Below are 24,181 nucleotides of genomic sequence, written 5' to 3'. Positions count from 1 at the left end.
CCGAGCCCTGAGCCCCGCCCCCTAGCCCTGAGCCCCGCCCCCTAACCCTGAGCCCCGCCCCCGCCCCGTCTCGCGCCCCGCGCCCCGCGCCCTCGCCCTGCGCCCCGCCCCCGAGCCCTTAGCCCCGCCCCGCGCCCCGCGCCCCGAGCCCCGCCCCGTCGCCCCGCCCCCCGCCCCGCGCCCCGAGCGCACCCCGGGCCCGGCCTCCCCAGCCTCCTCCGGGAAGCCTTCCCAGAGGACCTCCTGTGGGAACCTCCGCCCTGGCCCCCCGGCGCTGCGCCCTGCCGGCCTGTTCGGGGTCCGGCCCCATCACTGGACCGGGCGCCCCTAGAGGAGAGCGGCCCGGCCCTCGTGGGCGCGGAAATGGAGACGAGCGGGAGGGAAAGGACTCACGCGACCAGCTTTAGCAGCCCAGCCCGGGAACCCCCCAAGCCCATGACAGTATGTCAAAAATAATTATACACCTACGTGTGTATGTGTTACTTTAACCTAGAAATATGAAAAAAATTTATTTGAAATTGTATACATTAGAACTATAAATATCATTAAAATATGAAAAACAGGGGATCCCTGGGTGGCGCAGCGGTTTGGCGCCTGCCTTTGGCCCAGGGCGTGATCCTGGAGACCCGGAATCGAATCCCACGTCGGGGTCCCCGTGCATGGAGCCTGCTTCTCCCTCTGCCTGTGTCTCTGCCTCTCTCTCTCACTGTGACTATCATAAATAAATAAAAATTAAAAAAAAAATTTAAAAAAAGAAAATCTTTGTGACCTTGGATAAGGCAGATTTCTTAGGTAGACCCAAAAAGGCTAACCAAAGAAAACTGAAAATGGACTTTATCAAAATTAAAAACATTTGCTCATCAAAAGAAACTGTTCATAAAAGACAAACCAAAGTCTGAGAGAGAATTTTTGCAGAATACTTACATGACAAAGGACTTACTGCCAGAATATATAAAAATCCTCAAAACTCAATTTTTAAAAATAGGCCAAATATTAAAACAGACACATCACCAAAGAGGATACATGAATGGCAAATTGGCACATGAGAAGATGCCTAATATCATCAGTGATTGGGGAAATGAAATGAGATACTGCCACATACCTATTAGAATAGTTAAAAATAACAAAATAAAAAACCTGACCACACAAGTGCTGGGGAGGAAGCAGAACACCTGGAACAGTCATATTTTGCTAGCGGAAATGCAAAATGGTACAGCCACTTTCTATAAGAGCTTGTCTCTGTTCTTTAATAAAAGTAAATGTACTTACCACATGACTCAGCAATCCCGATCCTAGAGACTTGCCCAAGAGAAATGAAAACATATCCACACAAAGACCTGTACATGAATGTTCCAGAAGTTTTATTTAAAAATAACCAAGAAGTGGTGAATGGGTAACCAATTGTGGTACAGCCATATAATGGAAACTACTCAGCTATAGACATTACTGATCTGCACATCCACATGGAAGGATCTCAAAAGCTGTATGTTAAGTGAGAGAAGCCAGTCCTAAAAGGCTGCTTACTGTAGGATTCCATTTATATGCCATTCTAGAAAAAGTAACAGAAACCAGATCAGTGGTTGCTGGGGCTGGCGGTGGAGCACAGGGGACCTTTGGAAGGTGACAGGAATGTCCCATAAATCATAATTGTGGTGGTGGTGGTGACACTATTACATGCGTTTGTCAGAACATTTAAAAATCAAATTTTATTGTAATAAATGTACATATGTACATTATTCCTCAAACCTGATTTTTTTTTTAAGTCAATATGTCATTGTGCTGTTGACATCAGACTATATATATATCCATCCACCTCTGCTCCTTCCCAGGGGGCTTCTGGTTTCTCTCTTCCCTGCCATCCCTGGGCTGAGCCTGCTGACCATCCCCAGGGCTTCCCCACCAGAGAGAAGGGACAAGACACCAGGGAGTGGGCCTGGGGTGAGCGCCAGCCACAGTCCTGGGAGCCTTCCCTACCACCACCCTGGTCAGGAAAGGTAGCTCAAGTTGGGATCTGCCACCTACGATGAGATTTGGGGTCAGTGCTGGATAAGAGCACAACCCAGCCCCAGGGGGCTCAGGGGTCCCTGATGCTCCAAGCGTAGACAGCAGCTGGTCCTTCCTCTCCCTCTCCTGCCCCCCCCCCCCCCCCCCCGTGCCTTCACAGGCATTTATGAGAGGGAGCACCTATTTTCCCCCGGGCCCTGATCCTCACAAAGCTTCATGTGGCACCTTGCTTTCTCTCCAGGATACTTGGGGAGCCAAGAGAGGACACTGCTGTTGACTGATCACCTAAGTCTCTGTCTACCTTGTAGAAAATATTGAATTTAATTGTCATAACAACTGCCTGATGTGCATACTATTATTGGCCTCATTTTACAGATGTGGAAACTGAGGCTAACGGAAGGACCCAAGTTGTTTAAACCCTTGTTAGCCTGGCACCACAGATGAGATCTTTGAATGCCCCACTGGGCGATGCCATCTCGGAGGTCTGGCTTTCTTTCTACTCCCGGCTCCAACTCCTCTTCCCCCACCCCCACCCCTATACCTTTGCTTCTTACTCCTCCGCCCACATCCTCACAAATGAGTAAATTCCCTGCACACAGATGTCCTTCCTCTCTCTGAATCACAGCTGGCTGTGGTACCCAATTCCTGCTCCGGCTTCAAGAGTTGGCCTGACTGAATTCAGGCCCAACAGGATGACTCACATGTAGGAAGGAAAACCCCAGTGTCAGACAAGGCAAATCAGCCACCAAGTGGCCACCAAGCCAGGTGAGGCTGCCCCTTGCAACAGCAGCCAGGACCCTTCCTGAGGACCAGAACAGTGGCCCCTGCTGGAAACCTGTTGCCAGTGGGCAGACACCTGGATTCCTGGCAGCACTCTCTAGGTGAGGGCAGCCTTTCAGCCAGCACAAAGTTGGGGAATGGCTGGGGGGGGACCCTCCTTGCTTCAGGGTTCCCTGCACTGCCAGCTACGAGGAGGCCACGATGCAGGCACCCCCTACTGCAGTGCCCCAGCAGGCCAATAAGCATGAGGAGCTCTGCAAGAGGAATCCTCCCGTCCTCCTCTGGGCAGCCTTCAAGGCCCCCAGCACTGGTCACTTCTCCAACTGCAGTTGCCCTGGCTCTTCTAGATGCCAGTGCTTTGGGCATCTGAGCTGGCTTGGATGTGGGTGCCTCAGGCAGAGTACATGATCCATGTTCAGGTTCAGTGTGTGTCTCCCCATCCAGTGCTCGCAGTAGACTGAGGGCTCTAAAGCTCTACTCCTGGGGGTTGGGGTAGAGAATCTGATTGGCTCCTGGGTCAGGTGACTTTCCTGGGCAGGCCTAGAGGCCAAAGGGGCAGGGTACATGACCCTGCAGGGGTTCTGGCCTTGAGGGGTGTGGTCAACCCTTTAGGGGAGCAGGAGTAGTAGCAGGAAATGGATGATGACCCCACACAGTGCGTACAGGGAAGCAAGATGCCTAATAGATGTCGACAGACTTAAGGACTGGACCTTGTACTTCTGCTCTTCTCTTTCCCAGCATCCCAGGCACAGACTGACAGGAGCCTTTCCAGAACCCAGTTTGCTTTTCTCACTTGTTTACAAAGGTGGCCAAGAGGTGCCAGGAGGCCTGTCACTTAGCAGCTTGGTGAATTTGGGCAACTAATAACAGATTTCTGAGCATCCTCATCTGCAAAGTAGAGATGGTCAGAGTGGCTGTGTGCCATTGTGTTGGGGCAGTTACAGGAGCCGTTGGAGCGGAGGGCCTAGCTGAATGGCCGGCATTCACACGGCTGGGACCCTTAGACGTGTCTCTTTTCATCACAGGAATTGGAAATTGGGATGGAGCGTCCCTGTGCAATTGACAGTGTTTCTATTATACTGCCCCATAAAATGGGTACATCGTATAATTAATGGCACCCGAGATTTGGTGAAATATGGAATCATTACCAGTTGTGCTAATCTGGGGAAAACTACAATGTCTCTGAGTAAAAATGTCCCCATCTGCAACATAGACACAATGTTCCTCCTTCAGCCAGCCACTTTGAGGTCAAAATGAGACTGCGCTTGTAGACAGTTTGACACTGCCCATCCCTCACCTCCCTCCCTCCTGGATGGCACCAACTGGTGGACAAAGGTGGGCTTTGGGCAAACAGGGCCGTCCTGAGCTAGGAGCCTGTTTGTTTATCTGTGGAGGGGGAGGCCTCAGCACTGAGGGCCAAGCAAATATTTGAGGTTAGGGATTAACTCACTCAAAGTCCAGGCTGTCATGGCGGTGGGACAGCAACCGAGCAGTTTCTTCCCGGCCCACCCCAGTAAGTCCACTTCGTGGCAGGTTTGGTGAGGAGGATGGAGGAGGGATGAGCAGATGCGAAGGTTGAATCCTCCAGCCAGGGTTCCAGAGGCTGCCTAGGGCTTGGGCGAATGGGAACTCAGGGCTCTGCCACCAGCCAGGCCAGGGCGCCGGCTGGCATTCCTCAGGCCTGGGTGCCACAGTCCGACGGACCTTCTTCCCAGACTTTGAGGCAAGTGGAAGCCATCTGAGGACTGCCAGGGCCCAGGGATGTTGTCAGGGCCAGCTTGGAGCCCAGGACTCTCCATTCTCCCCACCTGATCCCCACCTCTACACCTGGGGGTCTGATTTAAACAAAAGTCGGCAGCAGCCACCAAGGGAGTCAGTGAAGATGGAAAGTCAGGTCAGATGGGGGGGGGCGGTTTGCAGATGGGACAAGCAGGTTGATCCACCAGGCTTGGAGGCAGTGGAAGGCTCACTCCTCAGTTTCCTGTCGGCAGTGCTACTGATGGGGCTCTGTGGGGCACCCAATAGTTTGGGGCAGGGGATAAGGATCCAGGCCTGGAGCCCCATGGGCCTGGGCTCAGATCCTAGTTCCGTCATGTCCTGATTGTGGGTTCTCAGTAAGCCACTTCCCTTCCCTAAGCTTCAATGTGGCCTCTATGAAATGGGGTGATGGCATCCATGCCTCCCTCATGGGCATTGTGAGCTTTAACTGAGATAATAAGAGCTAATATTTCCTGAGCATCTGGTGTGTATAAGCCCTGTCTTAAGAGCACTCTGTGGATTAACTCATTTAATACTCACAATAACCCTATAGGGCAGACATGCAATTTTTCTAACCAGGAAACTGAGGCACGGAACAGTTAGGTATCTTACCCCGTGTTGCTGTCCTGGAGCTGGGATTTGCATCAAGTAGTCTGACTTGGTGGCTGGCCTTCTACACCATGCACAAATTGCTTGAAAAACACCATGAATGTCCAATAAATGTTAGTTCTGACTCTTAGGCTGGCTCTTAGATCAGTGAAGGCACCGCCCCCTGACCCGCACAAAGAACAGGGCCAAGGTAGGTACTTGCCATGGCCCTTTTGTACTGAGGCCCCTTGGATCTTCCCTAGGACTCCGTGCCCTTTCCACTTTTTCTCTTCACCCCTCAAACTCTGGGCAACTGCTGTGACCCTAGCCCTACCCGGGCAAGGACCCCAAGGTGCCAGTGACTGTCTGGCTACCGAACAGGGATCCCCCAGCCGCAGCCCTCACGTTCAGCTCCCATCTGGGGACCAGGCAGCAGGCAGAACAGGAGCTGGTGGGGCTGCTGGAAGCTCAGAAGTCCTCCTCAGACAGGTGTCAGCAACTCCAGAATGTGGCAGCTCGCAAGCCTCTCGCTATTGTTGACCATCTGGGGAACTTGCAGCACAGCAGCTCCTCCTGGTAAGGCCACTCTCCTCCTTCGCTGGGACCTGTGGGGCCTTGGGGCAGCCTTCTGGGGAGCCTGTGCAAGGCCCTCTACCTTGCAGCTTCTCTTCTGAGCCTCAGTGTGACATGAGAGGCACCGTGGGGAGGAACTGCCTGACAGTCCCCTGCTGGCCAGTTCTTGGCATCCAGCAGCTGCCCCCATCTGGGCAAGCGGGTAGCGGGGGTGGTGGTACCTGTGACAGCAGAGTACTGTGGTAAGAGCTTGGAGCCCCTGGAGGGCAAGTCCTGAAGCTCCTTCCTCCAGTCTGGGAGTGGGCTGCAGAGTCCTCGGGGCCTTTCTCCTCCCCCTACTCACTCCTTCAGCTGTGAAAGCCCCATGAAGCCACCACCCAAGCTGCTGCCACAGGGCAGCCTCCCTTCCAAGGCACGTGTACAGTGACTGCCCTGCCCCATCCCTCCCTGAGCTCCCCCTCCCCCCTCCCCCCCAACCAACTGGGTGTGCAGCAGGCCTGAGGGGGAATGAGCTGCTGGCATCTTCCTGAAGCTCCCCACCACACACTCATTCTGTTGCTGGCATTTGAGCCTCTTCTTGAGCTGCTTGTCTGCCTGGGTTGCCCACCGACTCCCACCCGTGATCCACTTGGCTCCTATGACCAGACTTGGGTCAGATGCCTTCCTTTCCTGGCCTTTGCACGCCCCTGACTTGGTCTCTCCACCTCAGCAGGGCCCAACAGACACCTCTCAGAACCCAAGAGACAGGTCTGCTGTCCTGCAGGTCTGCCTAGCAGTGGAGGGAGGTCAAGTAGAGGTGGGGAGGGAGGAGGGATGGTGTCAACAGAGGGTTGCACAGGGGTACTCTGAGAGTAATGAGACGGGGTGATGGTCCTGCTAATAACAACAGCATACCACCAACATGGGTCACTGGGTGCTGTTTGACACCATTATCTCATTCTTGTGTTTGGATGAACAAACAGGTTTAGAGAGGCAAAGGCCCTGGCTCAAGGTCCCATGGAGGTCAGGCTGGGTCCAAAGGGAAGGCTGTCTATCCAGCACACGCACTCTGAGTGGCCAACTCTCCCATCCTTCAAGGCTGGCTATCCACTGTGTGTGGAGGAAGAGAGCAGATGAGCTGGGTTAAGTCCTGCAGGCCTGAGACAAGAACACCTCCGGGGGCTCACCACAGAGTGACCCCTCCCTCTAAGTGAGCTTCCCCTCTCTCCAAACCAGGCTCAGTGTTCTCTAGCAGCGAGAGCGCCCACCAAGTCCTGCGGATTCGCAAGCGTGCCAACTCCTTCCTAGAGGAGATCCGGGCAGGCAGCCTGGAGAGGGAGTGCATGGAGGAGATCTGTGACTTTGAGGAGGCTAAGGAGATTTTCCAAAATGTGGATGACACAGTAAGGCCATCCAGTGGCTGGGTGCAGGCTCAGGGGCCGGCTGGTGGCAGCAGGGGTCTGGAGGAACAAGCTGGTGCCCCAGTGCTGAGGCCCTCTTGGGAGTCTGGGGAGGCAATGGGCACCAACCCCTTCTCCATTCAGCCTGCTGTGTGTGGTGTGGGGGTGAGTGGAATGAAGAGGACACTGGCCCTATGGTCTTGGTCAGGCACATGTGACTGCAAGGAACAGAACTCTGCAATTTAAAAAAAAAAAAAAAAAAAAGAACTCTGCAATTAACTCCAGGAATAGAGAGTTTGGGGAATCCTTAGGCTGGGATTCCCAAAAACCCCACTGAAGAAGTTCAGCCTGCCGTCTGCCCACAACTGGCCACTACAGCCTCCCCTGTTCTCTGTGACCAAAATGCCCCTTCTCTGTTTCCAGCCATGCACCTGCAGATCGGGGTGTGTGTGGCCCAAGACTCCCTGATGTCTGTCTACATACACTCCCTCTGTGCCTCAGTTCAAATTCTCAAAGGGCAAAATCTGATTGCTCAGGGGATCAGAAGGAAGAGTCCAGGTCCTCTCTGACTCCTGGAGCCTGGTAGTAGCAGCCCTGAGGTGGAAGGGTGGATTGTGAAGGGAAGTGGCTCTGTGATACAAGGCTCAGAGCCACTGCATCCCCAGGGGCTTACTTGAGCAACTAAGGCCAGGAGTTGTGCTCCCACCTGGGGTTTCATGCTAAGCTGTCTGTGGGGAGGCCCTTCGTTCTGGGTTAGTGCTTCCAAGGCTAAGGGGGCAGCTCTGGTCTGCCCCTTCAGCTGCTACCTCCATGCCTCAATCCCCACTGTCTCTTCCAACACACACCCCAAACACTCTCTGCAGCCACAGTCTGAGCACCTTAGCTTAAGTCTCCTAGGCCCAGCAGGGCAGAGCCACTGCTACGGTGGCTTGATGCTGTGGGCATCCAGCCGTGGATCTCAGGTGTGGCGTCCCAGATCAGTAGCGGCAGTGGCGGGGACTTGGAGAGACAAGCAGATGTTCTGACCCAGCGATCAGCATCTGACCAACGAGGTCTCAACTCTGAGAACGCTGGCTTAGGGGAAGACCACATGCAGGAGAGGCCCAGGAAAGCCTAAAGGAGTGATGGGGGTTGCAAGGAGGCAGAGCTGCTGGGGCAGGGGGGGATTTGGGTTCCTTGGGCTTCCAGCTGTGTTTGGGGGTGGGGATGGAGGGGTGCATGGGTGCGCGTGGGGACAAGGGGTGCGGCCACCCTCCCGCGCCAGGGCCCTCTTGTCCAGGAGCCCTCCCCGTGCAGCCGCACCGGGCAGGCTCGGGAGGCCCCCGGGCCCGGGCAGAGGAGCGCACGGCCCAGGCCCCGTCTCTGTCCCTCCGCAGCTGGCCTACTGGTCCAAGTACGTCGGTGAGTGGGTGAGTGCGCCCTAGACCCCAGCCCCCCGGCCGCAGAGCCGCACAGTGACGCGCCCCCCCGTGCCGCAGACGGGGACCAGTGCGCGGCCCTGCCCCCGGGCCACGCGTGCCCTAGCGCCTGCTGCGGACGCGGCTCCTGCATCGACGGCATCGGCGCCTTCCACTGCGACTGCGGCCGCGGCTGGGAGGGCCGCTTCTGCCAGCGCGGTGAGAGGGCGGCGGGCGGGCGGGCCGGGGATGGGGGGGCCGGGGGGCCGGGGATGGGGGGCGCCGCGCCACCGCCCCCTGCTCCTCCTCCCTCCGCATGCACCCAGAGGTGAGCCACAGCAACTGCTCGCGGGACAACGGCGGCTGCTCGCACTACTGCCTGGAGGAGGAGGGCGGGCGCCGCTGCAGCTGCGCCCCGGGCTACAGGCTGGGGGACGACCACCTGCACTGCCGGCCCGCAGGTGAGCCCCACCCCGTCCCGGCGCCGCGACGGGCGCCCGGAGCTTCCCCGGGAGGGCGCTGGGGTGCAGTCAGCCCAACCAGAGAAGATTTGCAGGTTATTGGACTTGGGTGCCTGAGCATCACATACCCCTTTAACCCTACAGGTGGAGCAAACTAGCCTGCAGGCAGGAAGTGGGCAAAGATGAGAGGGCAGTCTTGGGGAATAGTGCCTGGCAGGAACTCACTAGCTTCCCTCTATCTTCAGTGAAGTTCCCTTGTGGGAGGCCAGGGAAGCAAATGGAGAAGAAACGCAAGCACTTGAAACGTGACACAAACCAAACTGACCAAATAGATCCAAGGCTCGTCAATGGGAAGGTGACCAGAAGGGGAGAGAGCCCCTGGCAGGTGAGAGGAGAGGCAGCTGTTGAGCTGTTGGGTCAGGAATCACTGAGCCCCTACTGGGAATTCCTGGTCAGGATGCACAAATGGAGAGAAGGAATGCTGCTTTCACTTAGGGTGGGGGTGGGGGGTGGGGAGGGGCTGTGCCGGGAAAGCTGGAGGTCCCTGGTGGGAGTCATGACTGCGGCAGGGTGGGTGGAGAACAGGGGCATGGAGCAGATGTGCAGGAAGGCAATAGTTTTAACAAAGAGCTGGAAAGATCATGTGTTGCATGTGGCATTTTAGGCAGAGGCCTAATGGGAGAGATGTTTTGCTTGAGAAAAGTGGGGAGGGGAAGGTTGACCCTGAGGTACCTCTCCAGCCTCATCATGGACACTAACACTTATTTGATCCCAGGCAATGGGGGATACAGAAATCAATAAGCAGGGCAATCCCCTGGGGGGCTCATAGACCCTGGGAGGGTCAGGCCTCTAAACACAACCACTCAGTGGGACCTACAAGGATGGCCAGCAGGATAGGGGCTGATGCAACCCTGAGGGGGATACTCAACGTAGCCTTCAGGCTCCAAAGGCATCTTAGAGAATTTGATCCTGGCCTGAGCCCTAAGGGTGAGTAGAACACTCTGGGTGCTGCTAAGGGTGACTACAGCAACAGTATGAGCAGAGGCACAGATATGCCCTGCAACAGGCCAACTCTGTAAAACAAGCAGAAATAGAAAATGCCAGTGAAGGACCATAAGTCCATGCCTGTGTGACCAGGGAACCCCAGGAAAATCCACCAATGCAGCTAGTGCCTCAGGCTTAAGGACCATACTGGGGACATGCTGAAAACCACGGGCCCTGACTTAGAGTATCAGGGGTACTGTTGTGATGTCACTGCCCACTCTCATTCCAGGTGGTCCTGCTGGACTCAAAGAAGAAGCTGGCCTGCGGGGCAGTGCTCATCCACACCTCCTGGGTGCTGACTGCGGCCCACTGCATGGAGGACTCTAAGAAGCTCATCGTCAGGCTCGGTGCGGGCTGGGGCCAGGCAGGAGGGGGCCACCAGAGGCCTCAGGGAGGGGTGGCACCAGACAGGCTAGCCCGGTTTTGGGTGCTTGAGCTCCATGGAAGGTGTCTGGGGTGAAGAGGCTTGTGTGTGCCCTCCAGCCACTCCTGTGGTAAAATTTTAGGCAGAGTGACACCTGGTATTTGGCAGGTAGGGGATTCTCTTCAAATCTGGTGCCCAGGTGCTTACACACATATGTTTGCAAAGTCAGTGGGGGTGGCTCACACAGACACACTTGTGTCTTCACTCCCACTCCCATGGCACAGGCTGTGTGTGCAGAGCTCCAGCACCATTAGGTGCAGAGACCCACAGGGCATCTACATGGCCTGGTCTCAGAGCCAGGCTTCACGCAGACTGATGAGAACAGAGCTGGGCCACAGAGGCCCAAGCATCTTCCCTGCTTCCCCCAGCTGCTCCCTGCAGTGGTCCAGGGCCACAAGCCCAGCCCCACTCTATCAGTTTCTGGCAGGGGCTCCCCACTGTTGACGCAGGAGAGAAGGAAAAGGTACATTGAAAATGACCAAATTCATATTCCTCCCAATTACCTCCAGCACAACCAAAGACCATTTGCCTCCAGTGGCACTCAGTTTAGGATTTCCAACTCCCCCACCCCTCTTCTCTCACCCCTCCAGGAGCCACGAACCTTGCCGGAGACAGCCTTGCTGTCTCTTGTGTGTAATCCAGACCTTTCTTCCCTGGCAGAGCCTGTGTCCTGTTAGTCCTCTCTGGGTCTTGCTGCTCTTGCCCCATCCCCATCGTGGCTTGTCCCTACCTCACCCTCAGGCCAGCACCACTCACAGGAGAGTCGTATCTCTCTACTGTGGTTGCTCCATATTCCCTTTTGTGGCTCCAGTCTATGTCCCAGGCTTCCCTGCTGACTGCCCACTGCTGCTGGCTTGCCAGGCCTCACTGCTCCATCAGTGAGCGAGTCCTGAATTCCAGCATTTTGCCCCTTGAGGACTGACACCACAGCGGTTACGCTGGCAGGGATCTGAGGCACGGACTCGTGGCCCTCATGATTACGGTGCCTGGGATACACAACGACCACTCCTGGCTGCCCCCAACCACTCTGACTGCTCCTCTGCCCTGCAGGGGAGTACGACCTGCGGCGCTGGGAAAAGGGGGAGATGGATGTGGACATCAAAGAGGTCCTTATCCACCCCAACTACAGCAAAAGCACCACAGACAATGACATCGCACTGCTCCACCTGGCCCAGCCTGCCAGCTTTTCGGAGACCATCGTGCCCATCTGCCTCCCAGACAGTGGCCTTGCAGAGCGTGAGCTCACCCAGGTTGGCCAGGAGACCGTGGTGACTGGCTGGGGCTACCGCAGTGAGACTAAAAGAAACCGCACCTTTGTCCTCAACTTTATCAACATCCCTGTGGCCCCGCACAATGAGTGCATCCAGGCCATGTACAACATGATATCTGAGAACATGCTGTGTGCGGGCATCCTTGGGGACCCACGGGATGCCTGTGAGGGGGACAGTGGGGGGCCTATGGTTACGTCCTTCCGTGGCACCTGGTTCCTGGTGGGCCTGGTGAGCTGGGGCGAGGGCTGTGGGCGCCTCCACAATTATGGCATTTACACTAAAGTCAGCCGCTACCTTGACTGGATCCACAGCCACATTAGAGGCGAGGAGGCCTCCCTCGAGAACCAGGTACCCTAGCATCCCTCAGGCTTGTGTCTGAACCCCAGAGGCCACTCATGGAGTGGGGGCTGTATTGCTGAATGGCAATATTTGAAACATTAAAGAGGACATGTGACAAGCATACCAGCTACAGTTCTGTCTGTTGTTGCATCCCTTTTCTGGACTGTTCTGGAGGGAAGTAACATTTGTGGAGCATCTACTGCATGTCTCACATATTATGAACACAATCTTATCTAACGCCCAAAGCAAGTCTGTGGGGTGGGAAAGAGTAGTAGGTCCAAGTCTGGTGGGATCTGAGGCTGATAACATTTGGAGGGGGCTCTCTTTCTGAAAAAGAAAAAAAAAATTTGACCGTAAAACTGTGAGAGCTTCTCCCAAGGCCCTGGAAGGAGCCTGCACAAAACACAGATCTGGAAGCCAGAGCTTTACAGTAAACCCAACAAGATAGTGGCTTTGAACTCCTATTACAGAGGAGGAAACTGAAGTTCAGGAGGGTTTATGTGGTGGAATCAGGATTCAAATCTAGATCTGACTCCCAAACCCCTGTGCCCCTGGTCTGTTCTCCACTGGTCTTGGCGGGCAGCTGTGTTGAGCACCTGCTGGATGTGGAGTCCATTATCAGTCCAGTGGGGGAACTAGCTAGAGACTCAGAACGTACTGTTTCCTCTCAGAACGAACTCATAGTGTAGTTGGGGAAGCTGTTGAGGAACCATTTCACACGATCATGAAGAGCAGTAAGCAAAAGATTCTATCTTGACCCAACCTTCTAGGCAAAACTGAATGAGACAGAGAAAGAAGTGAGGATGTACCAAATAAAAAGGGATAGAGGTGAGACAAGCCAAGACAATTACATACAAGTAATCTAACACTGTGTGGCCTTGGCCAAGTCATTATCTTCTCTGGGCATCAGTAAAATAAAGGGATTTTATTTTTAAAAACAGATACTTAAAGTCTCTGGAAATGGTCCTAAAGACAAACAAAACAAGAACAAAGATACATCTTTTAAACCAACACAAGAAAACTTGATCTGTCCAACAGAAAATAAGGAGAATAAAAATATATAAGTAGCAGACATAAATACATTGTGTTCCTATATAATAACAATGAACATGTGCAAATCAAAATTAAAAATACCACTTCCAACCACCCTCAAGAAATTGAAGTACTGAGATTTAAATTAAACACACAACTATGCCTAGCCGATTTTTTACAAAGGTGCAAAAGCAATTCAGTGGAGGAAGGAGAGACTTTTCAACACGTGAAGTTGGTACAGGGGGCATCCATCCACCAAAAAATTAAACCCAATCTAAGTCTTACACCTTATACAAAAAGTAAATCAAAATGGACATAAACTCTAAAATGAGACAAGAAGAAAGTACAGTTAATGGAAACTATGAAAAAAAAAACAAAAAAACAAAAAAAAATGGAAACTATGGAATAAGATGGAAATAATGATAAATGTAACTAGGTTAAACTTACCAATTAAAAGAGAGAACTGACATGGGCCAGATGGACTTAACAGGTATATTCAAAACATTTCATCCTAAAGCAGCAGAATACACATTCTTTTTAAGTGCACATTGAACATTCTCCACAGTAGATCACATACTGGGTCACAAAACAGCCTTCAACAAATACAAAAAGACTTAGATCATACCATGCATATTTTTCAAACCAAAACATTATGAAACTTGAAGTCAGTCACAAGAAAAAATTGGGAAAGACCACAAATTAAAAGAACAAATTAAAGAACAAAGACCACAAATTAAAGAACATCCTACTAAAGAATGAATGGGTCAACCAGGAAATTAAAGAAGAAATTAAAAAAATACATGGAAGCAGATAAAAATGAAAACATGACTGTCCAAAACCTTTGGGATACAGCAAGGGCAGTCCTAAGAGGGAAGAACATTGCAATACAGGCCTAACTCAAGAAGTAAGAAAAGTCTCAAATACACAACCTAATGTTACACCTAAAAGAGTTAGAAAAGGAACAGCAAATAAAGCCTAAAGCCAGTAGAAGAAGGGAAATAATAGATTGGAGCTGAAATCATATACAAACAAAAAAACAGAACACATCAATAAAACTAAGAGTTGGTTTCTTGAAAAAATTAATAAAATTGATAAACCCCTAACCAGACTTATCAAAAAGAAAAGAGAAAGGACCCAAATAAATAAAATTACAAATAAAAGAGGACAGATCACAACCAACACCACAAATTACAAACATATTTTTGTACGTACTAGAGAATATTATGAAAAATTATAGCCAACAAACTGAGCAACCTGGAAGAAATGGATAAATTCCTAGAAACCTACAAACTACCAAATCTGAAACAGGAATAAGGCCATAACCAACAAAGAAATTGAATCAGTAATCAAAATTTCGCAACAAAAAGTTTAGGCCCAGATGGCTTCCCAGGAGGATTCTATCAGACCTTTAAAGAGTTAATATTTGGGAACCTTGGATGACTTAGCACTTGACTGTTTGCCTTGAGCTCAGCTTAGGGCATGGTCCCAGATCCCTAGAATAGAGTCCCACATCAGGCTCCCTGCATGGAGCCTACTTCTCCCTCTACCTGTGTCTCTGCCTGTCTCTTATGAATAAATAAATAAAATCTTTTTTAAAAATAAAGAGTTAATACTTGTTCTTCATGAACTGTTCCAAAAAACAGAAATGGAAGGAAAATTTCCAAACTCCTTCTACAAGTCCAGCATTACCTTGACTCCAAAAACAGACAAAGGCCTCACTGAAAAGAATTATAGGCTAAACTTCCTGATGAGCATGGATGCAAAAATTCTCAAAAAAATACTAGCAAATTGAATCCAACAGTACGTTAAAAGAATTATTCACCATGATCAAGTGGGATTTATTCCTGGCTGCAGGGGTGGTTCAATATTCACAAATCAATCAATGTGATGCACCACATTAATTAAAGACAGGACAAATACCATATGATCCTCTCAATAGATGCAGAAGCAAATTCTACAAAATGCAGTAGCCATTCTTGACAAAAACCCTCAACATAGTGGGGTAGATGGAACATACCTCAACATCATACAGGCCATATACAAAAGGCCCATAACTAATATCATCCTCAATGGGGAAACAGTGAGAGCTGCTCTCACCATAACTTTTTTTTAAGATTTTATATATTTACTCATAACAGATAGAAGCAGAGACACAGGCAGAAGGAGAAACAGGCTCCACACAGGAAGCCTGATGCAGGACTTGATCCCAGGACTCTGAGGTCATGCCCCAAGCCAAAGGCAGACACCCAACCGCTGAGCCACCCAGGCGTCCCTCACCATAACTTTTTTACATAGTACTGGAAGTAGTAGCCTCAGCAATCAGACAACAAAAAGAAATGAAAGGCATCCAAATCAGCAAGAAGGAAGTCAAACTTTCACTATTTACAGACAAGTTACTCCATGTAGAAAACCCAACAAACTCCACCAAAAAATTGCTAGAACTAATATATGAATTCAGCAAAGTCACAGGATATAAAATCAATGTACAGAAATCTGTACATTGTTGCATTTGTATTCACCAATAATGAAGCAGCAAAAAGAGAAATCAAGGAGTGGGTCCCATTTACCATTGTACCAAGAACTAGAAGATACGTGGGAATAAACCTAACCAAAGATATAAAAGATTTGAACTCTGAAAACTAGAGAACACTTATGAAAGAAATTGAAGAGGACACAAAGAAATGGAAAAGCACATGGATTGGAAAAAAAACTTTACTAAAATGTCTATACTACCCAAAGCAATCTACGTATTCAATGCAATCCCTATCAAAATACTACCAGCACTTTTCACAGAGCTAGAACAAATAATCCTAAAGCTTGTATAGAACCAAAAAAACCCCGAATAACCAAAGCAATCCTGAAAAAGAAGAGAATAGCTGAAGGCATCACAATCCCAGACTTAAAGCTATATTACAAAGCTGTAGTTGTCAAGACAGTATGGTACTGGCACAAAAACAGACACACAGATCAATGGAACAGAATAAGAAAACCCAGAAATGGACCCTCAACTCTATGGTCAACTAATCTTTGACAAAGCAGGAAAGAATATTCAATAGAAAAAAGACAGTCTCTTCAACAAATGGTGTTGGGAAAACAGGAGAGCAACATGTAAAAGAATGAAACTGGACCACTTTTTTATACCATACACAAAAATAAATTCAAAATGAATGAAGGACCTAAATATGAGATAGGAAGCCATCAAAGAAGAACACAGGCAACAACTCTTTGACCTCAGCATAGCAACTTCTTACTAGACATGTTGTCAGACACAAAAGAAACAAAAGCAAAAATGAACTATTGGGACTCCATCAAGATAAAAAGCTTCTGCACAGCAAAAAGAAACAATCAACAAAAACTAAAAGGAAGCCTACAGAATGGGAAAAGATATTTGCAAATGACATATCTGATAAAGGGTTAGTATCCAAAATCTACAAAGAATTTATCAAATTCAACGCTCAAAAAACAAATAATCCAGTTTAAAAATTGGCAGAAGACATGTATGGACATTTTTCCAAAGAAGACATACAAGTGTCAACAGAGGCATGAAAAGATGCTCATCATCACTTATCATCAGAGCAATACAAATCAAAGCCACAATGCGATACCACCTTACACCTGTGAAGGCTAAAATTAATGGCTAAAATTAATAATACAGGAAACAATAGATGTTGGCAAGGACATAGAGAAAGAGGAACTCACTTACACTGTTGGTAGGAATGCAAACTGGTGCAGCCACTCTGGAAAACAGTGTGGAGGTTCCTCAAAGAGTTAAAAATAGAACTACCCCGAGATCCAGCAATTGCAGTACTAGGTATTTACCCAAAGGATACAAGACTACAGATTTGAAGGAATATATGCACTCTCATGTAGCATGAGGGGTACATGCAGCATTACCAACAATAACCAAACTACGGAAAGAGCACAAATGTCCATCAAGTGGCGATGAATGAGAAAAAACATGTGTATGTATGTATACACACACACACACACATTATAATATATATAATGGAGGATTACTCAGCCACTAAAAAGAATGAAATCTTGCCATTTGCAATGGCATGAATGGGGCTAGAGTGTATTATGCTAAGTGAAGTAAGTAAGTCAGAGAAAGACAAATACCATATGATTCAGTCACATGCAGAATTTAAGAAACAAAGCAGATGAATATATGGGAAGGAAGAGAGAGAGAGAGAGAACGAAATCATAGAAGATCCTTGAAGACAGAGAACAAACTAAGGGTTGATGGAGTAAGGTGGGTGGAGGACAGGCTAAATGGGTGATGGGTGTTAAGAATATCAAAACAGTACAAATATGGCATAAAAACAGATCAACATAACAGAGAGCCCAGAAATAAACCCATGCATACATGATCAATAATTTACAAAGAGGTCAGAATATACAGTAGAAAAAGGACCATCTTTTCAATAAATAGTATTGGGAAAACTGGAGAGCCTCATGCACAAGAATGAAACTGGACCACTATCTTACACCATACACAGATATTAATTCACAGTGGGTTAGAGACCCATTGCCATTTGTGCAACATGAATGGACTCTGGGATCACTGAGCTAATTAAGTCAGACAAAGAAAGACAAATACTATAGTGTCTCAGTTATATGTGGAATCTAACTAACTAACTAACCAATCAATCAACTTCATAGATACAGATGCCAGATTGGTGGTTGCCAGAGGAGGGGATTTGGGGGTGGGAAAAATGGGTGAAAGGGGTCAAAAGGCATAAACTTCCAGCTATAAAATAAGTCTTGAGGATGTAATGTGCAACATAGTGACTATAGTTAATAACACTGTAGTGTATATTTGAAGGCTGCTAAGAAAGTAGGTCTTGATGTTCTCATAGAAAACAAAATTTGTAACTAAGTGTGGTGATGGATGTTAACTAGACTTATTGTGGTGATCATTTTACAATATACACAAATACTAAACCATTATTCTGTACTTCAAACTAATATAATGTTAAATGTCAATTATATCTCAATAAAAAATTAAATAGAAAGGAGAGTGAATTAGGAACTGTTTTGCTATAAATGAAATAGATACATTTCTTAAAACACAAGGAGAAAATTGAAGTGGTGCTGAAAGCCATCCCTTCTCCTCTTCCAAAGCCTCAGTCACATGTTGTTTTGTGTCTGTGAATTCCATCAAACTTTTAAAGAACAGTCGCTTCTTAAACAAGCTTATGCTTCAAAATGAACAAAAACCCAAAACAGCAACAGCTGCCCAGCTTATTTTATATGTAGTGCCATAGATATCTCCCTGTTGGTGCCTAAGCCTTGCTGCCTGACCCTGAACCTTCATTTCCTCATCTAAGAACTTGGGTTCATATATACTATATCCCTCGCGGTTGTAAGGATCAAACAAAATAAAAATCTGCAGGGTGCCTGGAGGTAAAGCTCTTAGTAAGTTTCTCCCTCCCTTTTTTTCCTTACTCCTTCATGCAAAGTCTAGGAATGAGGGTCACAGTAACTAAAACTTCTTCAGAGATGGGAGAGATATGCACAAGCGGAGCTGTCTATGAAAGTAGGAGTTTAATTCTCCAGTGGAAGCTGGCCATGTGCAGAGAATCCTGCTCTGGGGCTGCTGGGGTGAGGGGTTGGGGTTTCTGCCTCCTAAGGAGCTCTCCACTCAGCTGAACCAGGGGGGCAGAGCAGGAGGGAAGGGACAGATGGCAAAGTGCTAGCTATACTGAGGCTAAAGAGGCACAGGGAGAGCTGGCGGGAGGTGGCAGGGTGGTGGGGCTGAAAAACTTATGGGCACAAGTCCAGGAATGGGTGGGCCAAGTCCCAAGAGGGGCCCAGGAGAGGATGAGCAAGAAGAGCCCCAGGGAAGAGATGGCTAGTCAGCCCCACTTGTCTCAGGGTAGACTGCAGGCTGAGGGCAGGGATGAGAATAGCAGTACCTACCGATCACCCTCACTTAGCTAACCACATGATGGCAGTTGTCTCACAGCAACTAAAAAGGAGTACTGCTGATTCTCTTCATATTGATGAGGAGGAAGGGGGCTCAGAGGGACTCTATAAGTTGTCCCTAATGGGGGAGTTGGGTGGAATTTGTGGTAGGCTTCAAAGCTCCTGTTCTGTCCTCTGTGACATGGAGCCAGGTTGCAGGTGAGGGGGAGAAGTCATGTATGGTTAGGTAATGGCAGGAAGACCTGGGCTCTGTCAATATTTAGGATAAGTCAACCATTAGCCAGTTTTAGCCTTGCCCCTTGGTGGGCTCCACTGGCAGTTTCTGGGTTAAGCCTGGCCAGCTTTAGCTCTTCTGGGGACTCCTTGGGGCTTGGCCAGGAATGGATATGGAAGGGCAAGTAGGGGGCAATGTCTGCCCTCTCTGTTCAGGATATTTCTCCATGGCAGGTGGTTCCTCAACTGTTCCCACCCAGAGGGTGGCAGTTCTGTCAAAGGGGACAAATGAGCAGCAGCTTAGGTCACTGAAACAGCTGAAAAAATGAGTTTTAAGAGGATCTGTCAAGAAAGAAACAAAGGCATTGAAACTAGTCATCATGAGGGCATTTGGCTGGCTTAGTAGAACATATGACTCTTGATCTTGGGGTTGTAAGTTTGAGCCCCATGTTGGGTGTAGAGATTACCTAAAAATATAAATCTTAATAAAAAAGAATGTAGTCATCATGGGAGAGGCAGAATTCTGATGGACTTTATTGCACTTATTTATTTTGTGGTTTAGTATTATTTTTAAGTTCTATATGGGGGGACGAGGAATCCATCATAATCTTTCTAGTTCCCAGAAATTCTCAAATCAGACTCTGTTCTCTTGGACCTGTGCATGAGTTATTAATCCTCATGGTATCAGAGTTTTCAATGTCCACATGATTTGTCTTTGCATATTCCATTTCTTTGTAGAAAATCTCCACCTTTCCACCCATATGGCCCACTGTTTTCTCTATCTTCTTTACTATATTGTGAGTCTATTTGTGGGTCTACTACGTATGTTGACTCTTTTCTTCTTGATTATTGGTTAATTTTTTGCTTCATTACCTGTCTCATAATTTTTACAGAATGCTGAAAATTATTTAAAAAGGAATCATAGCAACTGAAGATTGTATTTTTTTCCTATCAGAAAATACTTCTCCCTTCTGGTTCTTTTTTTTTTTTAATTTTTATTTATGATAGTCACAGAGAGAGAGAGAGAGGCAGAGACACAGGCAGAGGGAGAAGCAGGCTCCATGCACTGGGAGCCCGATGTGGGATTCGATCCCGGGTCTCCAGGATCGCGCCCTGGGCCAAAGACAGGCGCCAAACCGCTGCGCCACCCAGGGATCCCTCTCCCTTCTGGTTCAATCAAGAACTAAGTTGGTGGGGATCCCTGGATGGCTCAGTGGTTTAGTGCCTGCCATTGGCCCAAGGCGTGATCCTGGAGTCCTAGGATTGAGTCCCACGTCAGGCTCCCTGTATGGAGCCTGCTTCTCCCTCTGCCTGTGTCTCTGCCTCTCTCTCTCTCTCTCTCTCTCTGTCTCTCATGAATAAATAAATAAAATCTTTAAAAAAAAAAAAGAACTAAGCTGGTATCGGCTGGTCTTTCAGCAGACATTACAGGCCAGAAAGGAGTGGCATTATATGTTCAAAGTGCTCAAAGAAAAAAAAAATTACAACCAAGAATACTCTATCTAGCAAGGCTATCTTTCAGAATAGAAAGAGAAATAAAAAAGGTGGAGGGAGGGGGAAGAAGGAGGGATAAAGTGCTTCCCTGACAAACAAAAGTTGGAGTTCATCAACACTAAGTTAGCCTTACAAGATATGTTAAAGGGAATTCTTTAATGGAAAGAGAAGGCCATGAGTAGAAGTGAAAAAAAAAAAAAAGGAAAAACTTTCACGATGAACAAAATGGCAATAATTACTATAAATGTAGATGCTCAAATCAGATTAAATGCTCAAATCAAAAGACATAGGGTGAGACGCCTGGGTAGCTCAGCAGTTGAGCCTCTGCCTTCAGCTCAGGGTGTGATCCTGGAGTTCTGGGATCGAGTCCTGCATCAGGCTTCCTACAGGGAGCCTGCTTCTCCCTCTTCCTATGTCTCTGTCTCTCTCTGTGTCTCTTATGAATAAATAAATAAAATCTTAAAAAAAAAAAAGACATAGGGTAACTGAATGGCTAAAACAAACAAACAAAATCCATCTATCACTGCCTATAGGAGACTCACTTCAGACCTAAATGATACAGATTGAAAAATGAAAAAATAGAAAAAATATATACCATGCAAATAAAAAAAGCTGGGATAGCAATACTTATATCAGACGAAATAGACTTTAAAATAAAGACTATAGCAAGAGACAAAGAAGGGCACTACATAATGATAAAAGGGTCAATCCAACAAAAGAATATAACAATTGTAAATGTCTATACACCATAAGACCACATATACAACATAAGAGCACCTAAATACATGAAGCAAATATTAACAGACATAAAGGAAGAAATCAACAGTAATACAATAATAGTAGGGGACATTTACATAATGGATAGATCATTCAGACAGAAAATCAACAAGGAAACAGTGGTTTTGAATAATACATTACACTAGATAAACCTGATATATAGGTATATATAGAACATTCCACTGAAAACAAATAGAATATTTGGAGCATTCCAAATACTCCAAGGATATATGGAGCATTCTCCAGGATTGATCACATTAGGCCACAAACACAAATCTCAATGAATTTAAGAAGATTGAAATCATATCAAGCATCTTTTCTAACCACAACTGTATGAAACTAGAAATCAGTTGCAAAAAAAAAAATCTGGAAAGCACTAAAAACCATGGAAGCTAAACAACATGCTACTAAATGATGAATGTGTCAACTAAGAAATCAAAGAGGAAACCAACAAATACATGGAGGCAAATGAAAATAAAACCACAATGGTCCAATATCTTTGGGACACAGCAAAGATTCTGAGAGGGAAATTTATAGCATTACAGGTCTACCTCAAGAAACAAGAAAAATAAAAAAAAAAAAAAAAAGAAAAGAAAAGAAACAAGAAAAATCTCAAATAAACACCTAAAGATGCTAGGAAAAGAAGAACAAAGCTCAGAGCTATCAGAAGGAAGGGAACAATAAAGATCAGAGCAGAAATAATGAAATAAAAATTAAAAACACATTTGTATACATAATTTTATAAAATTTTATAATTTACAAATTATAATTATACTTTTTATATATGTAATATATACTATAATTATAATTTTATAATTAAAAAATTAAAAACAACATACTTAATGGTGAATAACTAAAATCTTATTATCTAAGATCAGGAACAAGACACTTATTCAACATAGTACTGGCAGCCTTGGCTGCAGCAATCAGACCAAGATTAATAATAATAAATAAAACTCATCCATCCACATTGGTAAAGGAGTAAAACAGTCACTATTTGCAGATGATCTGAAACTATCTATTGAAAACCCTAAAAACTCCACCAAAAATCTATTAGAACTGATAAATGAATTCAGTAAAGTTACAGGACATGAAATTAATATACAGAAATCTGTTCCATTTCTGTACACTAATAATGAGGTAGTAGAAAGAGAAATTAAGACAACAGTCCCATTTAAAATGACACCACTCTCTCCTTCAGCCATTAAAGATGCCGAAAGGAAAGAAGGCTAAGAAGGTGATCCCGGCTCCTACTGTTATGAAGAAGCAGGAGGCTAAGAACGTGGTCAGTCTCCTGTTCAAGAAAAGACCCAAGAATTTTGGCATTGGACAAGACATTCAGCCCAAAAGGGACCTCAATTGCTTTGTCAAATGTCCCTGCTATGTCTGGCTGCAGCAGCAAAGGGCTATTTTCTATAAACATCTAAAAGTGCCTCACCTAGATGTTGGACTGCCAAACAGCTACTCAAATGCTTAAGCTGGTCTACAAATACAGACAAGAGACAAAGCAAAAGAAGAAATAGAGATTGTTGGTTCAGGCTGAGAAGAAAGCTGCTGGCAAAGGGGATATACTCGCTAAGAGGCTACCTGTCCTTCAAGGTAGAATTAATATTGTCATCATTGGGATGCCTGGGTGGCTCAGCGGTTGAGCCTCTGCCTTCGGCTCAGGGCGTGATCCTGGTCCTGGGATCGAGTCCCATATTAGGCTCCCTGCGAGGAGCCTGCTTCTCCCTCTGCCTGTCTCTACCTCTCTCTGTGTGTCTCTCATGAATAAATAAATAAAATTGAAAAGAACGTATTGTCATCACCTTGGTGGAAAATAAGAAAGCTCAGCTGGTAGTGTTTGCACATGATATGAATCCCATTAAGCTGGTTGTCTTCCTGCCTGCACTGTGTTATAAGAGGGGGGTTCCCTACTGCATTATCAAGGGGACAGGCTGGGGTGTCTGGTCCACAAGAAGACCTTTAACACTGTTGTGTTCACAGAGGTTAACTTGGAAAACAAAGGAGCTCTGGCTAAGCTGGTAGAAACTATCAAGACCAATTACAATGGCAGATATAATGAGAAAAACTGCCACCGGGGAAGCAATGTCCTAGGTCTAAAATCAGTAGCTCACATTGCCAAATTGGAAAAGGCAAAGGCTAAAGAACTGGCCACCAAACCAGACTGAGTGGATGCTGTTGAATTTTCTGTACATATAAGTAATACAAAGTTCTCTTTAAAAAAATAAAAAATAAATAAAATTATACCACCCCCCAAGAATAAATTAAAACAAGGAGTTAAAAGATGTATACTCTGAAACTTATAAGATATTGGTGATACTAAAGATGACCAGAACAAATAGAAAGGTATGTCATGGCCATGGATTAGAATAATTAATATAGTTAAAATGTCCCTACTACCCAAAGCAATCTATAGATTCAATGCAATTCCTATCAATACAAATAGCATTTTTCACAGAACTAGAGCAAACAATCATAAAATTTGTATAGAGAGTATTATGCTAAGCAAAATAAGTCAATTAAAGAAAGACAAATATCATATGATTCAGTCATATGTGGAAATTAAGAAACAAAACAAATAGGAAGGGAAAACAGAGAGGCAAATAAAGAAGCTGATTCTTAACTATAAAGGACAAACTTATGGTTACCAAAGGGGAGGGGGTGGGGAGAATGGGTTATATAGGTGATGAGGATTAAGGAGAGCACTTGTGATGAG

General features: G+C 47.1%; 1 protein-coding gene and 1 pseudogene across 1 annotated transcript; both read left to right on the top strand.

Annotated features, from left to right (window-relative positions):
• Positions 1-4,235: 4,235 nt before the first annotated feature.
• PROC (protein C, inactivator of coagulation factors Va and VIIIa) lies at positions 4,236-12,139 on the top strand. The gene is given in 9 exon segments (XM_072757484.1): positions 4,236-4,297; positions 5,512-5,706; positions 6,919-7,085; positions 8,459-8,483; positions 8,561-8,799; positions 8,802-8,940; positions 9,186-9,325; positions 10,214-10,331; positions 11,459-12,139. Coding segments are annotated over 9 exon segments (1,647 nt in total). The 5' UTR covers positions 4,236-4,251; the 3' UTR covers positions 12,037-12,139.
• Positions 12,140-22,672: 10,533 nt separating this feature from the next.
• Positions 22,673-23,633, top strand: LOC112932735 (large ribosomal subunit protein eL8-like; annotated as a pseudogene).
• Positions 23,634-24,181: the final 548 nt, after the last annotated feature.

The sequence above is a fragment of the Vulpes vulpes genome, chromosome 5 (assembly GCF_048418805.1).
Source record: "Vulpes vulpes isolate BD-2025 chromosome 5, VulVul3, whole genome shotgun sequence".
In the NCBI taxonomy this organism is placed as follows: Eukaryota; Metazoa; Chordata; class Mammalia; order Carnivora; family Canidae; genus Vulpes; species Vulpes vulpes.
Note: the sequence above shows the minus strand (reverse complement) of the source record. Positions and strands in the feature narration are given on the sequence as shown.